At 44.3% G+C, this 17,792-nt stretch overlaps 1 protein-coding gene across 2 annotated transcripts in view; it reads right to left on the bottom strand.

The window, feature by feature from the left end:
- Window positions 1–8,219: 8,219 nt before the first annotated feature.
- Window positions 8,220–17,792, bottom strand: part of RER1 (retention in endoplasmic reticulum sorting receptor 1) — a 62,263-nt gene continuing 52,690 nt past the window's right edge. For both annotated transcript variants that reach the window (XM_082274420.1, XM_082274419.1), the window contains exon 7: window positions 8,220–8,425. In XM_082274420.1, the coding sequence (XP_082130546.1) occupies window positions 8,336–8,425 (90 nt within the window). In that variant the 3' untranslated portion in view covers window positions 8,220–8,335. The remainder of the gene's footprint in view (window positions 8,426–17,792) is intronic.

Genomic DNA, 17,792 nt, shown 5'->3' on the forward strand with positions numbered 1-17,792 from the left:
CTTTTTTTTTTTTTTTTTTTTTAAATGTTTTCTATAACAGAATACATTTCCACTTTATGTTTAGCTACAGCTGAACATAAAGACAATGACCGTAACATCCTGAACCTTTATTTGCTGATGATTCAACATGTAATTTTATTGGAGGCTTGAATAATGAGACTTAAACAGAAGATCTATTTATTGAAGGATGTATCAACATCCAATGCCTTTAGAGAAGCAATCATGAATCATGACAGACTATCTGGCAAAATCTCATTTATTACAAAGTGAGTTGCCCAGTCCAGTGGCAATAAGCCAAAGATTTATCCTTACTGCAGCAGGTGTTGAGACTGGGGCTAACAAGGAAATTCTCTATGAAACTGCATTACAACTAAAAAAAAAAAAAAAACGTGCAAATCAGCTTTTCATACCAAAAAATAATAAAAGTAAAAATTGAACAAATGACAAATGTTTCCTCCAGCCCTATTCATACATTGCACAGTGAGTGTGGGTTATGTTAAAGTAGAGGTAACAAAACATCAAGAAAAGAAAAATACTTAAAAATAATCTCAACCAATAATTAAAATTGTAAATATATATATTTATAAATTTAAATCTTCAAAGTCATTATATAAAAGAAAAACATTGTTTTGAACCATTTAAAAAGGAAAAAAAGTAACTCCTTTAATGCGTTTCGCCATAGCTTTGCAAATCTCTGGCAGCTTTCACTTGTAAAAATGTAACCACCGGTAACCATTTCCGTAGTGTTTGACAGAATTCCTCGCAACCTTTGACAACAGTAGGCAGTTAAATGTACATGTGAACGTAGTAAGGACAAAATAGCCAGCCCCCACCCCAGGAGCTCCACAGACATACAAATGTTGGTTCTGCAAACCTGACAGATTTGGGGCAAGGCAGAGGGAAGGAAATGGGAAATAAGGCATGACATTTTACCCAAATTGATCTGACAAAGGTCAGCTTGTGATGGGCTCCAACTCTCTTAGCAATCACCTCATCTGCAATGCAATAAAGTGATTGTAATTTTATTTTTTTTATTTTTAGACAAATAAACAGGTTATACTTGCCTGCTGTGAGCAATGGTATTGCACAGACAGGACGTTTTTTTTTTTTTTTTTTATCTTAATGCAGAGAATACATTAAGGTAAAAAAAAAAAAAAAAAGCCGTTAGTAGCATGGTAAGTAAATTGGTTGTAAACACTAAGTGATTAAAATCAAATATTTGCTTAATTTTTCATGTTTGCCTGGCTCCGCTACCTGCAAGCAATTCAGAAAGAGGAGAGGATTTTGTCAAGCAGCACACAACTAGCACACAAAAATACATGCAGGGAATGGCTGGAGCTGCAGGATAAGCTGACAAGCCCTTTACACTGTTCTTCTCCATAGTATAGCATAAAAGCATCCAAAATTAAAAAAAACTTTATATACTTCACAAAACTTCCAAATGTTCTATTTTTTTTTCTCCCTAACCTGCATCAGAGACTAATGCTGGCCATACACGCACAGAATTTCGGCCGAAAATGGTCGTTTTAGGAAAGATCGTTTGAAAATCGGGCCATTAGTGAACACAAGTTTACCGACGATTTCGTTTGTGTGCCCGGCTAATGTCGATGGATCCATAGCAAAAACTTTTCGTTTCTAGGAAAGTTTTTACGTGTATGGTAAAATTGAAACAAAAATAATATTCTGACTCGTGCATGTTATCGAACGATCATTATGATCATGAAAACAATTATGTAAAAGAGTTTATTCTGTTAGTGGCCAATTCGCTTTCGACCGACGAATAATCGTTCAGTCTGCAAACGGCCGAAATTCTGTGTGTGTATGGCCAGCATAAAGGACTGGGGACTATGCAGTAAAATGAGTGATCCAATTTCTGCAACTTAAGTTAGGATGTGTATGATGCTGCTGTATTATCACACATACAGATAAAACCTCAAAGAAAAAGTGCTGAGTGTAATGCACAGATTGTCAGTGCTGAACCCCTCATTGAAAGTGCTAGTTTCCTGGCTGAATGCTGTGCTATGAAACCCTTGATCATACAAAAATGAATGTCATAGCATGCCCTGTATCATTGCTGGTTGCGGATCCTATTTTATGTAAAGCATCTCTTTGCAGCAAAATATTTTTTTTGCTTTTTAAGTTTATTCTATATCATTTCCTCGGGTGCCTAGGCCATATCATTTCTTCTGGCTCTGATAACTTGCAGGGGTCCACTGGAGCTACCCTTTTGTGTGCATGCACCTGGCCACTCCACACAGGCAGCAAAGAAGCACTTCATTTAAAGCCATAGCCTAGTTCCTCCTACAAGGTCACTGATTGACAGCGGCCCTGGCTTTGGAATTTCTTAATGGGAGTGTGATCTCCCTTATCAGAAGTGCAGCACAATGGGACACAGCACACACATGCTTTATCTAGGAAAACAAAGTGTATTTTAAGTTTTCATATACAGCTCGGTACATGTGTGGCTACAATGAAAACGTAATATTGCAATGGGGTTTAATACTACTGTGTGTCACTGAGTCCGGATGAGCAAACAGTTGGTCAAGTCCCACTTGTTTTAGGTCAGATTTTTTAAAAGTGTCAAAACCACCGTTAGTTCAGTTTGCTACTTGCACATTCCTCTCAGCATGGGGTTTTGCCCTTCTGTGTAAAGTCAGTCCTTGTTCAGAAGGGTGCTGGATGCCGAATAACACCAAAGTGCATGTTATTGTGATCATCCATACATAAGCATACACACACTCCGCTAGATGCAGAATTTTGGGGGTGTCTGAACCAGTTAGAGAATTAGAACCAGAAAGTGCCCCTTTACCAGCCAGTGTGAATAAAGGGTTAATCCACCTCAAACAAATTTTCTAAAGTATTAATTTGGGGTAAACTGACCCAAAGCAAACAGAAGCGGCCATCCTCCGACTCCTGTACTACGTATCTCTGTAGCAGTAACTTGACACACAAAGAGGGTGACTAGATGCAGCAGCAGAGAACAGCATCTTCCCTTCACTTTGTGACTTATAGAACAGTTTATATACAGTATAACATAATGCATGATATCCTGTAGAAGCATTACACGCATTTCCATTTGTTCACACCAAAATGCACAGGAAGCACATGCAACTTTACTTTTTTTTTTAATGTGTTGAACTGCATTTCTAAAACATTTTTCCATGTGCAGGCCATATGAAGGGTCAAAATTTATTATTTTTTTTTTTTTTCTACTATACTAGGATAAGAGTTGCGTTGACGTGTGTTGTGTAAAAATGCAGGCATGCTGAATTTTTTATGCATTGCAACCGTATGGTCTAACTGTGCACATGGAAAACAATGGTTTTCTGTGTGTCCCTGCATTGTGTAAAATACAGTATCGCACGAAAGTGAGTACACCCCTCACATTTTTGTAAATATTTTATTATATCTTCATGTGACAACACTTAAGAAATGACACTTTGCTACAATGTAAAGTAGTGAGTGTACAGCTTGTATAACAGTGTAAATTTGCTGTCCCCTCAAAATAACGCCACACACAGCCATTAATGCCTAAACAGCTGGCAACAAAAGTGAGTACATCCTAAGTGAAAATGTCCAACATGGGCCCAAATAGCCATTTTCCCTCCCCGGTGTCATGTGACTTGTTAGTGTTACAAGGTTTCCGGTGTGAATAGGGGTGTGTTAAAATTTGGTGTTATCACTCTCTCATACTGGTTACTGGAAGTTCAACATGGCCCCTCATAGCAAAGAACTCTCTGAGGATCTGAAAAAAAAAAGAATTGTTGCTCTACATTAAGATGGCCTAGACTATAGGAAGATTGCCAAGACCCTGAAACTGAGCTACAGCACGGTGGCCAAGACCATACAGCGGTTTACCAGGACAGGTTCCACTCAGAACAGGCCTCGCCATAGTTGACCAAAGAAGTTCGGTGCACATGCTTAGCATCATATCCAGAGGTTGTCTTTCGGAAATAGACGTATTGCTGCCAGCATTGCTGCGTAGGTTAAAAGGGTGGGGGTCAGCCTGTCAGTGCTCAGACCATACGCTGCATACTGCATCAAAATCGGTCTGCATGGCTGTCGTCCCATAAGAAAGCCTCTTCTAAAGATGATGCACAAGAAGCCTGCAAACAGTTTGCTGAAGACCAGCAGACTAAGGACGTTGACTACTGGAACCATGTCCTGTGGTCTGGTGAGACCAAGATAAACTTATTTGGTTCAGATGGTGTCAAGCATGTGTGGATGCAACTGGGTGAGGAGTACAAACAATAGTGTGTCTTGCCTACAGTCAAGCATGGTGGTGGGAGTATCATGGTCTGGGGCTGCATGAGTGCTGCCGCCACTGGGGAGCTACACAGTTCATTGAGGGGACCATGAATGCCAACATGTACTGTGACATACTGAAGCAGAGCATGATCCCCCCTCACTTCAGAGACTGGGCCACAGGGCAGTATTCCAACATGATAGCAACCCCAAACACACCTCCAAGTTGACCACTGCCTTGCTAAAGAAGCTGAGGATAAAGGTGATGGACTGGCCAAGCAGGTCTCCAGACCCAAACCCTATTGAGCATCCTCACACGGAAGGTGAAGGATGGCAAGGTCTCCAACATCCACCAACTCTGTGATGTCATCATGGAGGGGTGGAAGAGGATTCCAATGGCAACCGGTGAAGCTCTGGTGAACTGGGAAGTGCTGGAAAATAATGGTGGCCACACAAAATATTGACACTTTTGGCCCAATTTGGACATTTTCACTTAGGTGTATACTCACTTTTGTTGCCAGCAGTTTAGACATTAATGGCTGTGTGTGGAGTTATTTTGAAGGGACAGCAAATTTACACTGTTGCACAGGCTAAAGACTTACTACTTTACATTGTAGCAAAGTGAAATTTCTTCAGGGTTGTCACATGAAAAATCGAATAAAATAATTACAAAAATGTGGGGGGGGGGGGGGGGGTGTACTCACTTTTGTGAGATACTATAGTTCAATGAACATGGCGTGCACGAGCCCAGGCAACAAATAGACATAGAATAGCTGTCTTAAAGTGGTTGTGCACCCTTCCATATACCCAGTGAGAAAATGGCCTAGGGTGATACACAGAGAAGAAACACAGCCTCCTACATAAGTTGTATCTGTATTCTTCTCTTCTTTACATCCAAAATGTTGAATTTATGCAGCATGTCGGAGTACCAAAAAAAAAAAAAGGGGGGGGGGCAGAGAGCTTAAGTTACACTCTGCAAAACTCAGTAAGGAAAGCTCTGAGAGCTGATTGGAGGGAATGGGCACACTCCCCTTCACACAGTAACAGAGCTGAGGCTGTCAATCCCTCCCATCAACATTTTTCTCTTGGGATCAGGAAAACTTGTCAGAAGTGACATGCTGATAAAGGAACAAAGCAGCAGACAGAAATGACACAAGTACACAATGTAGATGGATATGCTTCGTTCCTTTTTCATGTGAGAGGTTTACAACTACTTTAAGGAATATGCTGTTCCACTTCAGGCAGATTGGCAAGATAAGTCTTGATAGTAGGCACCTGCACATTATAGAACGGTTACCAACTCTACTATAGAGTGAAATACTTCCCAGTACTGGACAGACAAATCCGATGTAAAATGGGAGAAGCCTGCATCCGAGATATTTACCATTATTTATTAGATGAAGAGTATTATTCAAATCTAAATGCATATCCCCTGTACCTAGGGGCTTCAATTTGATATTTTCTGATACGGTCACATGTATTTTCCAAACATGATTTTTCTTCCTGATAGAGAAAGCTTCCAAAATTTAAAGAGAACACTTTCATATAAAGGAATCTGGCAAGTACTATCTTATGTCTCTTGGTGTAGTCTTGGTCAGACCAACTGTAATTCATTAACTTAATTAGGAAAGCAGGCAATTGCAATTTTAGTACATTGCTAGGAAGTTGCTTTGTGAAACCGGTATTAAAATTGAGCCCCAAGAAATCAGCCACCCAACAATCATCTAAAGTACTGTGAATGGGTAATAATTAAAAGGGACTGCTTCAGGATACTACAATCAAGCATTGTGTTATGACCAACATGTTTGTTAAAGCCCACAAAAGCAGGACATCACCAGAGATTAGCATGATTTCCTGCTACCAGCCAAAATCTTTATAGAAAATATTTTTTATGTTCGGACGATTCCAAAAAAACAGACACAGGTTAATAGCTTTTCTTTTTGTATATTTAGGTTTTCATTTGCGTTCTCCTTAAGAGCAGACATATACCAACATACAGTAAAGATATGTCAACAGCCTAACTGCCGTATAAAAATAGCCTAAGAGTTGAAAAACACTTACTTTTGCTTGACAAAATGCAGCTTTCCCATAGACAGTCAAGCTGGCACACTGATCATGTTGTTTTTGCAACAGGAGCTAGGTGGACTGAAGTTCATGCAGAGCTGGCCAAATAAGTATGCTGCATGAACAATGCGCCCTCATTGTCTGTGCCAAGGCAATGATCACATGACTGACTATAAGTGGGTGCCTGGAGTACCGCTTTCTTAAGCAAGAGTAAGAATTTCAATACTTCTGTTTATATATCTGTTACAGCAAGACAGATAACATAGCTTTGAAATCCAAGTATAGGTCTGCTTTAAGCTTTTTGTGTACAGGGACATTCAAATAAATTTATCTGTGATGATGGAGGCATTCCATATAAGATAATTTAAAAGCATGGAAGAAAAGAAAAAAAAAATATCACAGCAGCTCCAGTATTATTACTATAGAGGTTTTCTTCAGTGAGAAGTTAATCAAATATGATCAGTAAACTCTTAGAGAGAGTACAGGTAATAAACCATGTGAAATCAGTCTACACTGGACACCCCCGTAAGGAAAGTCTCATAGAAATGCCAAATCCAGGAGAACAGCAGGAATGGCATGTCCAATAGTTACTCCAGGCCCGATGAAGAACTAAATAAGCACTTTTCAAATTGGAAATATTAACAGCAATATTAAATAAAAACAAAAAAAGTGTTCCCCATTTTGCTTGAAGCAAACCATCCAGATACACACAGTGAAGGCAGCCGCTCTGATCCACGCTGGGGTTTAAACCCAATGATGGCTGCATTTACTGTGTGAGTGAAATAAGCAAAACATACCGGTCACTTTGCAGTACAAAAAAACCATGCTGGAAAGGGGTAGGGAAACCATTATGAAGTTTCAGTATTATTAGATGTAAAGTTAGCAGTAGCAGCCGTGGAAATTGTGGGTGAAGTTTGCATTTGGGAGGCAAAGAAGGAACTACACCTAAAACTTGAACATGAGAGAAATTTGGCTTAGGCTCTTTGCTTTGCGTTTCCCTCTAGCTTTCTATCTGCATCTGATCATCCCTTCTAAAACACGCCAGTGCATTCAGATGTAAGCCGCACTCCTAGAACGGCTATAGTCACATGCACGCACAAAAAAAAAAAAAAAAAAAAAGAGTGGTGCTAAACTTTACACATACACTAAAAATGTTCATACCTGGAAAGCCATATCTATCCTTTTCCAACCTCTATCCATGCATCATTCAAAGCAAACTACCCATGTGCTAAGCCTTGGATGAAGCAATTATGCTTGGCCTGCATATTCTGGGCAATAATTTTACATGGTCCCCGCTAAATAAATATTAAAAATAAAGTTTCCTGCTAAAGAAAATCAATACTACCTGCCTGTCAGGCAGCAGGTGAGCCCTAACTTTGCTCACATGCAGAGCACCTGCAATGGAGGCTGAAGAAACTTCAAACAACACACTAATGCAAGCATCAGATGCTGTGTAGTTCCATGCACTGGCCCCTACATCACTACAGGACATGGTAATCACAGCACACAACAGATTTTTAGGCACCCAGAAGTGCAGCTCTGTAGGAGAATAAAGGTATGTCTCCCCACCCAACTGACAGGTAAATATTTGAATCTTTTGCATAGACTTTTTCTTTTAAAGATTTTTTTTAGCTGTAACAATGTCACTATCAGCTTTACCACCTCAGGACCAGTATGCAGCCAGGAAGAAAAATCTTTACACATAGTTTTTTTTTTTACAGGCTCTGTTCTAGTCTGCTGCTAAGTGACCGGTTCACTTTAAAATCTGAGTGTAAAGAGTCATCTGTTCCACTTCAGCACTGATCTGTGCACACTTAGCAGGAACTCTGAGATACTACTCTGTGCAACTGAACAGCAAGTACATCTTTACAAAGAAAAGGTGCACTGCCATGGATTAAAAACATCGATGCTTATGTGGATAAAAAGGCATTGTTACAATGGCTCAAAACTGTTTTTCATTTTTTTTTTTTTTTTTTGTAGGTTTAATTTTTACATAAGAAAGTCAAAAAGAAGGTGACAGTTTCTTTTAACTGGAGAATGGCTTGCCGGTTTCTTCCTTTCCTTTGTACTTCCGTTTCCCGTGTGTGAATGGGATGTATCTGTATTTAATCATGTGCTACAAGACAAGAAAAAAGTTCATTATTATTATTAGAATCATCTGGCAGAATTATTGTTCTTGTTAACTCAAAAACCCCTATCAATTTTTTTTTTTTTTTGCTGGGTGTGTATTAAGGAGCTCTCTTTACTTTGTGAAAGACGCATTTCAAAAAAGTTATAAATTGATTTGCATTTTAATGAATGAAATAACTGGATTTTTGACTTAAGGTAAAATCCTTTTCTCTTCAGTTCATTGATGGACGCAGTCCTCTGATCCATATCCGTAGGGTTTTACTGCCACCTACATGAGTAGGACACTACGCAGAAAAGAAAAAGTTCTGCCTACGCCTATAGGCAGTCCTGGACGGTACACCCCCTCTCTTCCTGCATAGGAAGTCAGTTTTGTCAGAAAAGTAACACCAACCCAACTCAAAAAAGAGGGACGGGTACTGCGTCCATCAATGAACTTGAGAAAAGGATTTTTACGGTAAGTCAAAAATCCAGTTTTCTCTATCGTTCATTGACGGACGCAGTCCTCTGATCCATATCAGTAGGGAGGTCCCAAAGCAGTGCCATAAAATGAGGGGTGGGAACAGCAGAAAAGAACAAGTCCCCAAGGCTAAACACAGCCAACCAGGCAGCATAGGACTCATCAGAACAAAAAGATGAGTCCCACCTGAAACAAACAGCCTCAAGGAAGGCCAAAAGCCCCCCAGACAGCAGCCAGCAAAACTTTGCAGCCAAAAATAAGCATCTGCAGATGCCAGCACATCCACCTTATAAAAATTGGTAAAGGTGTAAACCGACGACCAGGTAGCCGCCTTGCAACCTGAAGCACAGAGGCCTGTTTGGCGAAAAGCCCAGGACTCAGCGCCTGAGTAGAAATGTGCCAAAATAGGGAAAGGTAGGCACTGACCCTCAATTGAATAAGCCAGCACCACCGTCTGTCCAATCCATCAACACTAGACACCACCTTCAGAGGGAAGGACGCATCCGGGGCGAAGAACCACTTGTCTCCATGAACCAACATATCGTGAGCATGAGAGGACAATGTCGCCAGGGCCGACACCCTGCGCGCAGAGTGACAGCAACCAAGAAGGCCACCTTCTGTAAAAAAGGTAGGCAGGGTATACCCCCAAATACTTGCAAAAGGAGGTTCTTGAAGAACCGACTGCACCAAATCAAGGTCCCCAGTTGGTGACGGAGGTCGCACTGGAAGTACCAAGTGTCACACCCCCTGGAAGAAGTTTTGCACCAGGGAATGGGCGGCAAACGGCCTTTGGAAGAAAACTGCCAAGCCGAAACCTGACCCTTGCAGGTATTACGCAAGGCCAACTTTTAATCAACTCCCCGTTGAAGGAGAGCCAAAATCCGGGCCACTGAGTAAGAGCGAGGGGGAGCCCAAAGAGACTCACACCACGCAATATACGACTTTCTCGTACGATGAAAAATCATCCTAGAAGTCGCTTCCCGCGCATTAAGTAGGGTGGGACTCACTGAAGCAGACAATTCCCTGCCCTACAGCACCTGGATTTCAACAGCCAATCCGACAAAGCCAGCGACTGTAAAGCAGAATGGAAGATTGGCCCTGTAGACAATAAATCCTCCCTGAGAGGAAGTATCCAAGAAGCGCCTGTGGCTAGCCTAACCAGGTCAGCGTACCAACCTCGGCAAGGCCAGTCCGGCGCCACAAGAATGACCGGAATCCCTTCTGCCTTGATCCTGCGAAGAAGACTTGACAGCAACGTGACAGGAGGAAAGGCAGAAAGCAGCCGATGCGGACCTTGGCCCAATTGTGATCGCTCACACACAACTATGCCGGCATCATCCTTGCTAAACTTCTCTGCATCGTTTACGTTGAACTTAACATAAGTTCTTGCCTACGACAGAACCCATGGTGCCACCAGAAAGTCCCGGGTGTGGGCCACAAACCTTGGCACTATCCTGTAGATGCGACGCCAACAGATCCATGGCTGGAGTGCCCCAACAAAGACACAACTGTTGGAACACCTCTGGATGAAGGGGCCATTTCCCTGCATCCAAGACCTGTTGACTGAGGCAGTCCGCCTGCCAATTTTCCACACCTGAAAAGGGAACAACAGGGAGAGCTGGAACAAGGCGCTCTTCCCAACAAAGAATGCTTGTCACTTCCAAAACCACAAGGACACCCTTGGTTCCCCCTAGGTGAATGACATAAGCCACAGTCATGGCATATTCCGAATGAACGTGCACTAGACAGCCGCAGGTGCCCGGTCCAGTGAACTAGGCAAATCCGGATCGCTCTCCGCTCCAGGACATTGATCGGTAACCTGGATCCTCCAGGGACCATACTCCCCAAGCAGAGAACCTGCTGAGGACTCCTCCCCACCTGGACAAGCTTGCATCCACAGTGACAATTGTCCAGTAAAAAGGGGAGGAAGGATTCCAGATCAAGACTCCCTGGATACCTGGCTCAGCCGGATCCGAGTGTCCAGAGAGTTTGGAGTCTAGTCCCATTTGAGAAGGATTGCCTTCTGGGGGACCCTCAAGATGGATTAAGCGAAAGGGACCCTCTGAAAGACGACACCATCGGTCCCAGGACTTGCATGCAGGTCTGAAGGGACAACCATGTGCTGGACGGTACCTGTTGAACCGCAGTCTGAAGTTCCAAGAGTTTTTTCCCTTGACGGATAAACACCCTGACTGAGGACGAGTCCAAAGTCAGGCCCAGATAGTCCAATCTCATGGAAGGGACCAGGGATGACTTCTGAAGGTTCAGAACCCACCCAAACTCCTCTAGAGTGTTCATGGTGACTTCCAAATTCATCGTCAGCACCGTAGGGGACTCCACACGGAGAAGCAGATCGGCCAAGAACCCAGGACTGATACACCCCGCTGCCGCAATAGCGCCAGGGCCTGGAGCCAACACCTTGTGAAGACCCGAGGAGCAGAAGCGAGACCAAGGGGCAACACCACAAACTGATAGAGATCCTTCTCCACGGCAAAAAACTGAGAACCCGTTGGTGTCCTGCACAACACTGGATGTGAAGGTAGGCATCTTTGATGTCTATGGAGGCCAGGAATCCCCCTGATGTAGGGAAGCCACCATTGCGCGAACAGATACCAGCCTTGTCGAACCAGAGCCTGAACTGCCCCATAGAGCATCTGTAAGAGATCCGGGGACAGCCGGACATTGGAAAGGAAAACCTTACTGGAAAAAACGGATCGAAACTCGATCTTGCAACTGGACCGCATGACCTCCTGAACCCAGCTGTAGGTCCAAGAACCGGCAAAGACGCCCCCCCACCCCATATATGGGTGAGGACGACCTTCAGGCTGAGTAGGCCTCGTCCGCAGGTCTGGAAAAAAAATGATCTCTTGTTCCTCAGACCAGGGTAATTTGGAACCACCCGAGGAAGTCTTGAAGGACTTCGTCACATCAATTGTCCAAGAGGGACGAAGAAACTGTTAGTGAGCCGAAAAGGAGGGACCTCCATCTGCGGTGAAGGCCCTTACCCTTGTTAGCCTGTGGAAGAAAAGCACTCGTTCCCCCGCCCCTCATGAGACCCTTACATAATGTCATCCAGGGTAGTGCCAAGCAGGTGATCCCCCTGAAAAGGGAGAGCCATTAAGCCATTAAGGCCTTCTTAGAAGTTTGATCCACAGACCAACACTCTGGGCAAGTATACACCGAACAACCACCGCCAAAACAGACAGGTGACCCAATAAAGGAGTCATGTCCAGCACAGCATGTGCCAGCTGGTCCAACAGCTCCCCCAGGGTAGGAGGGACTCGCTCCCCACCAAGTCACAGCATTGGAACTCCGCCCATCAGGCAGAGTCTGCGTGGCAATGGCAATCAAACACTGTTCTCAGTGCAGACCCGGCCAGGGAGTACAGATCACGGGCCATAGCCGGCGCCATCCTATCCCCCAGGTCCTTAAAGGACGGGGATTCCTCCACCGGAAAAAGGTAGGTCCACCTTAGGCGGAACAGTCCACTTTACTAGAGACTCCTCAAAAGGGTAACCTCTAGCAGCCGCTTAGACACCCCAGAGGAACGTCGCAGGCGGTCCCATTCTTCATGAGCATGCTAGCAAATTAAGCTGCTCCGGTTGGCATGCGAGTGGCAGATGCCACCTGAACCCCAGGCGCAGCCACCGCTGCGTCCTCCAAATTGCAGGGTGTCACGCACCGAAAAAAAAAGTGTATCCACCAGTGCCTGTATCATGCGCGGCAGGGGAGGTAGAAAGGTCATCCACATGATCCGAGGAGACAGAGCACGAGGTAACAGACCCGGCAGGGATGCCCCCGTCCGCAGCGGCTGAGTCAGACTCAGAATCCGAGACATCAGATGAGGCAGGGGTAGGTGGGGAAACGTTTCAGCGTACCGCGCCCTCTCAAAGCCACCTCCACCCGGGCCCAAATGCTTCCCGAACCGCTGAAAATGCATTGATGGACAGTGGAGAACCGAAAGGCCCTGCGGCCTCCGTGAGGGGGTCAGGTGGGGACACATGGCCTGCAGGGTATATACTGAACCAGAAGAACCCGCCAGCAAAATTTGCAAAAAAAAAAAAAAAATATTTTTTTTTTAAAAGAGCAGCCCCATAGCACTCCCCGGAGGTCCGGCACGCACCAATGAACCCCCACAGAGAGAGAGAGAGAGACTACCCTCAGTAACTCACTGTTCCCAGATAAGCAAATCGGATTAGGGAGGTATCAGCGACGGCTCAGTGAAAGGAAGTGAGCCAGGAAGCTGCCCAGGGTGAAGGGAGGGGCTCCTCCCACTAAAAAAAATGCCTCCAGGCACACCCACCAGCCTTCACAGCAAAGAATCCACTGCAAAATGGCCGAAAACAGATGAACCAAGATGGCCGCCTTCATAGAAGCAGACGAGGCTACAAGAAAATGGTGGCGGAACGGGAACGCGGTAACCAGGACCAACAAGGGAACCCCCCCACCAGCCCTCCCAACACCATCCAGCTGAAGGAACCCACCGAGGACCCCCCCCCCCGCACGATCGGCGCACTCCCTGACCCCCCATGCGGCCTGCAAACAAGGTCCCAGCCCCAAACAGTCCCCCACATGGAGGGGAGGCGGGGGAGGGGAAGGGGGCACAACAGGACAGAGGGAAACCCAGGAGTGTGAGGGTCCGATCATCCCAGGGAGGGGCCCGCGTCCACCCCAAAATCCACCAGGGGGGGGAGGTTTACTCACCGTACCAGGAACACAGGCAGGCGCCATCTCCTGACAGGACCCTCCTCCACCGAAGTGTGGGGGCTGTGGGCTAAATAGGAACGCTGCGACATAGGCCTAGACCCTGTCGTGTGCGACGTGGCTCGACTTAACTCGCGGGGCCAGTCCCGTCCAGTGGGACTATGTCGCGGCCGACTCAGTGCAGAGCTAAGGCCTGCAAGCACTCAATGGCCAGACTGGGGTGACCGCTGAATCTAGATATCCAGCCCGTCGCTTAGTCCGGCGTAGTTGCTTGAAGATCTCACAGGAAGAAATTCCGCAGAAAAAAGCTAGCTAAAAAAATTCTACATAAAAAATATTTAAATGCCAGGACCAAAGATCCCAGCAAGGAACTAGGTCCTTACTCCTGACTAGGCAGATGAAAACTGACATCCTATGCAGGAAGAGAGGGTGTACCCCCCGGTACTGCCCATAGGCATAGCCAGAACTTTTTTTCTGCCTAGTGTTCTACTCCTGTAGGGGGCAGTATAACCCTACCGATATGGATCAGTGGACTGCGTCCGTCAAAGAACGATAGAGAAAAGTATTTGATCCCCTATCAATCAGCAAGATTTCTGACTACCAGGTAGGCGTCTTCTATTCAGGCAACAAGCTGAAATTAGGAGCACTCTCTTAAAGGGAGTGCTCCTAATCTCAGCTTGTTACCTGAATAAAAGACACCTGTCCACAGAAGCAGCCAATCAGATTCCAATCTCTCCACCATGGCCAAGACCAAAGAGCTGTCCAAGGATGTCAGGGACAAGATTGTAGACCTACACAAGGCTGGAATGGGCTACAAGAACATTGCTAAGCAGCTTGGTGAGAGGGTGACAACAGTTTGCAATTATTTGCAAATGGAAGAAACACAAAATAACTGTCAATCTCGCTCGGTCTGGGGCTCCATGCAAGAGTTTCAATGATCATGAGAACAGTGAGGTATCAGCCCAAAACTATACCGGAGAATCTTGTCAATGATCTCAAGGCAGCTGGGACCATAGTCACCAAGAAAACAGTTGGTAACACTACGCTGTGAGGAACTGAAATCCTGCAGCGCCCGCAGGGTCCCCCTGCTCAAGAAAGCACATGTATGGGCCCGACTGAGGTTTACTCATGAACATCTGAATGATTCAGAGGAGAAGTGGGTGAAAGTGTTATGTTTAGATGAGACCAAAATAGAGCTATTTGGCATCAACTCAACTTGCCGTATTTGGAGGAGGGGGAATGCTTCCTATGACCCCAAGAACACCATCCCCACTGTCAAACATGGAGGTGGAAACATTATGCTTTGGGGGTGTTTTTCTGCTGAGGGGACAGGACAACTTCACCACATCAAAGGGACGATGGACAGGGCAATGTACCATCAAATCTTGGGTGAGAACCTCCTTCCCTCAGCAGGGCATTGAAAATGGGTTGTGATTGGGTATTCCAGCATGACAATGACCCAAAACACAAGGCCAAGGCAACAAAGGAGTGGCTCAAGAAGAAGCACATTAAGGTCCTGGAGTGCCCTAGCCAGGCTCCAGACCTTAATTCAATAGGAAATATGTTAAGGGAGCTGAAGGTTCGAATTACTAAATGTCAGCCTAGAAACCTTAATGACTTGGGGAGGATCTGCAAAGAGGAGTGGGACAAAATCTCTCCCGAGATGTGTGCAAACCTGGTGGCCAACTACAAGAAACGTCTGACCTCTGTGATTGCCACCAAGAACTAAGTCATGTTTTGCAAAGGGGTCAAATACTTATTTCACTCATTAAAATGCCAATTTATAACTTTTTTGAAATGCGTTTTTCTGCATTTTTTGTTATTCTATCTCTCACTGTTAAAAAAAGCCTACCATGAAAATAACAGACTGATCATTTCTTTGTCAGTGGGCAAACATACAAAATAAGCAGAGGATCAAATACTTCTTCCCTCACTGTATACTGTGCTAAACGTGCACTAAAGCACTGATTATATATATATATATATATATATATATATATATATATATATATATATATATATATATATATACATACACACATACTGCGCTAAACGTGCACTAACACACTCAAATATACTGCATTAAAAGTGCAGTAACACTGATATATACTGCAGGAAACCTGCCCTGAGAAATTAAACTGACACTAAAGTCAAAATGAATGGTCACACTACACTCACACGGAACTATCATTAGGGTCACACTAAACTGATATTCTACACAGACAATAGAAGGACTAGAGCACACAAACTCGCTAGTAGCACTGAACAGAGCCCTGTTTGATCTCTCTCCATGCCAATATCACACTGCATATGGCCACTATGGGGAGAATATTTTCATAGTGTGGGCACTGGGGCAGGACCAAAAGCAATGAGCCACAATTGGACATTGGAGTTATTACTTTCTTCAATTATGGTGGACAGTGCTCTGTGCCCTGATTGGGTAAAGCTTTCATTACTTCAGCCAAATCAGGATTTCCAATGCACTGTGTCGCATTGTAGTGCATTGTGGTCATACGGAGGGCCGAACAAATGGTCGAAAGCCCCGATTATTCAGGTGTTTGACGAACGGGCAAACAGACAACTTTCGGCACAAATTCATGCTTGGGCAAAGCCGTTCGCCCAACTCTAGCTGGCAGCTCTTTCTTAAAAGAGGCCATTTCTGATACTTCACCTTGACAAGATGGTTTATCGTCCTTGGCTTTCAACCTCAACCAGGACACTGTTTGCCTTCTTTTTGTTCTAGGCTCTGTTGCTGGGGAACAAGGTTCTTCACACTTTAGATTGTCTAAGAAAGACTAAAGATAGTCTAACAGAAAGAATCAGGCAATTGGACCACATGTCCTTTCCAAAGGACTAGAGAAGGATCACGCTGCAAAGACTACCATTTCTCATTGGATTGGTCAGCTTCTCTCAAGTTTATGGTTTGAAAATAAGGAATTCGCCTTTTCTGGGGATGTGTGAATACCTCCTGGGCTATCTGTCATTAAGCTTCAGTGGTTCGGGTCTGCAAGGCTGCAATATGGTCTTTGGTTGACACATTTATAAGACTCTACCATGTCAATGTAGGACACACAGAGGGCTTGTCGGTCTTTGCACTGTCACCCTCCCCTCATGAGAACTGCTTTGGGACATTTCGGAGTAAGGGATAATAGAGCTGCTGTGTCCCGTGATGTACGATAAAGGAAAATTGTTTTTTTACTTACCTGTAAAATCCATTTCTTGGAGTACATCAAGGGACACAGACACCTCAGCTCTGTGTTGGGGTGTATGGCTTCCTACAAAACTAAAGACCTTCCTAAATGAAAGGGTTTTATAAGAAGGGACTTCCTGTCTTTTTGCTACTTTTCAACCACCTGCAGGTGGTGCATCTATGTCCTGTACTCCAAGAAATAGATTTTATAGACAAGTCAAAATTCCAGTTTTTAAAAAAGCCAAGCCTGTAAAAAGAACAGGTAATACTTGTCCCTCCACCTGTACTTCCGATTAGCTCAAAAATTAGAGTCTGATAGCTACTTATGCAAGTATTGAAGCAATGACCCCCCTGCAAGTGCTGTGGTTCCATCCACAGGTCCATGGGTTACTGTGTCTTGTAGTAACATATTGCCCAGAAGCTGGAACCACAGAGCTGATGTTGTAACCCAGAATGAACACAGGAGAGTCTTCTGGAGGCTTAGCTTTGTGACAGAGTGAAGGACTGATGGCAGAGCAGGTATTAATGGTTTCTCTTTGCAGGCTAGGCCTTTTAACCTAGGAGACAATGAATGCCAAAATATATACATAAGTCATATTGTATATAACTAAAATGGTATTAAACCCAAAAGCAAACCTTATATTGCAGTTTACCCGTTCTTAGATGTGATGGCTGCCTACCCTTTTCTTTCTTTTCACCTTGGGATTCAGCCGGTAAGTCTGGTATTTTTAAAAAGCACTAGTCCCCAGCAGACTGTATCCGTTACAGAGATGAGACAAACCATTTAACACTGACAGGGGTGCTTACAATGATCAGCTTTTATTTCTGTAAAACCTTTACCTCGGAAAGAAAAAAAAAATTGCTGTTTCTGCTTTTAAAGTTTTAGCTAAAGTCTGGCTTCAATTCTGCTAGTACAACTAACATTACCTTCCCCCCAGACTGAATGCTGTTGTGCAAAGGTCCCTGTGCTAATTCATCCAGCGTAAAGGATTGCCAGATTAC

The sequence above is a fragment of the Pelophylax lessonae genome, assembly GCF_965119305.1.
Source record: "Pelophylax lessonae genome assembly, chromosome: 12".
NCBI lineage: Eukaryota > Metazoa > Chordata > Amphibia > Anura > Ranidae > Pelophylax > Pelophylax lessonae.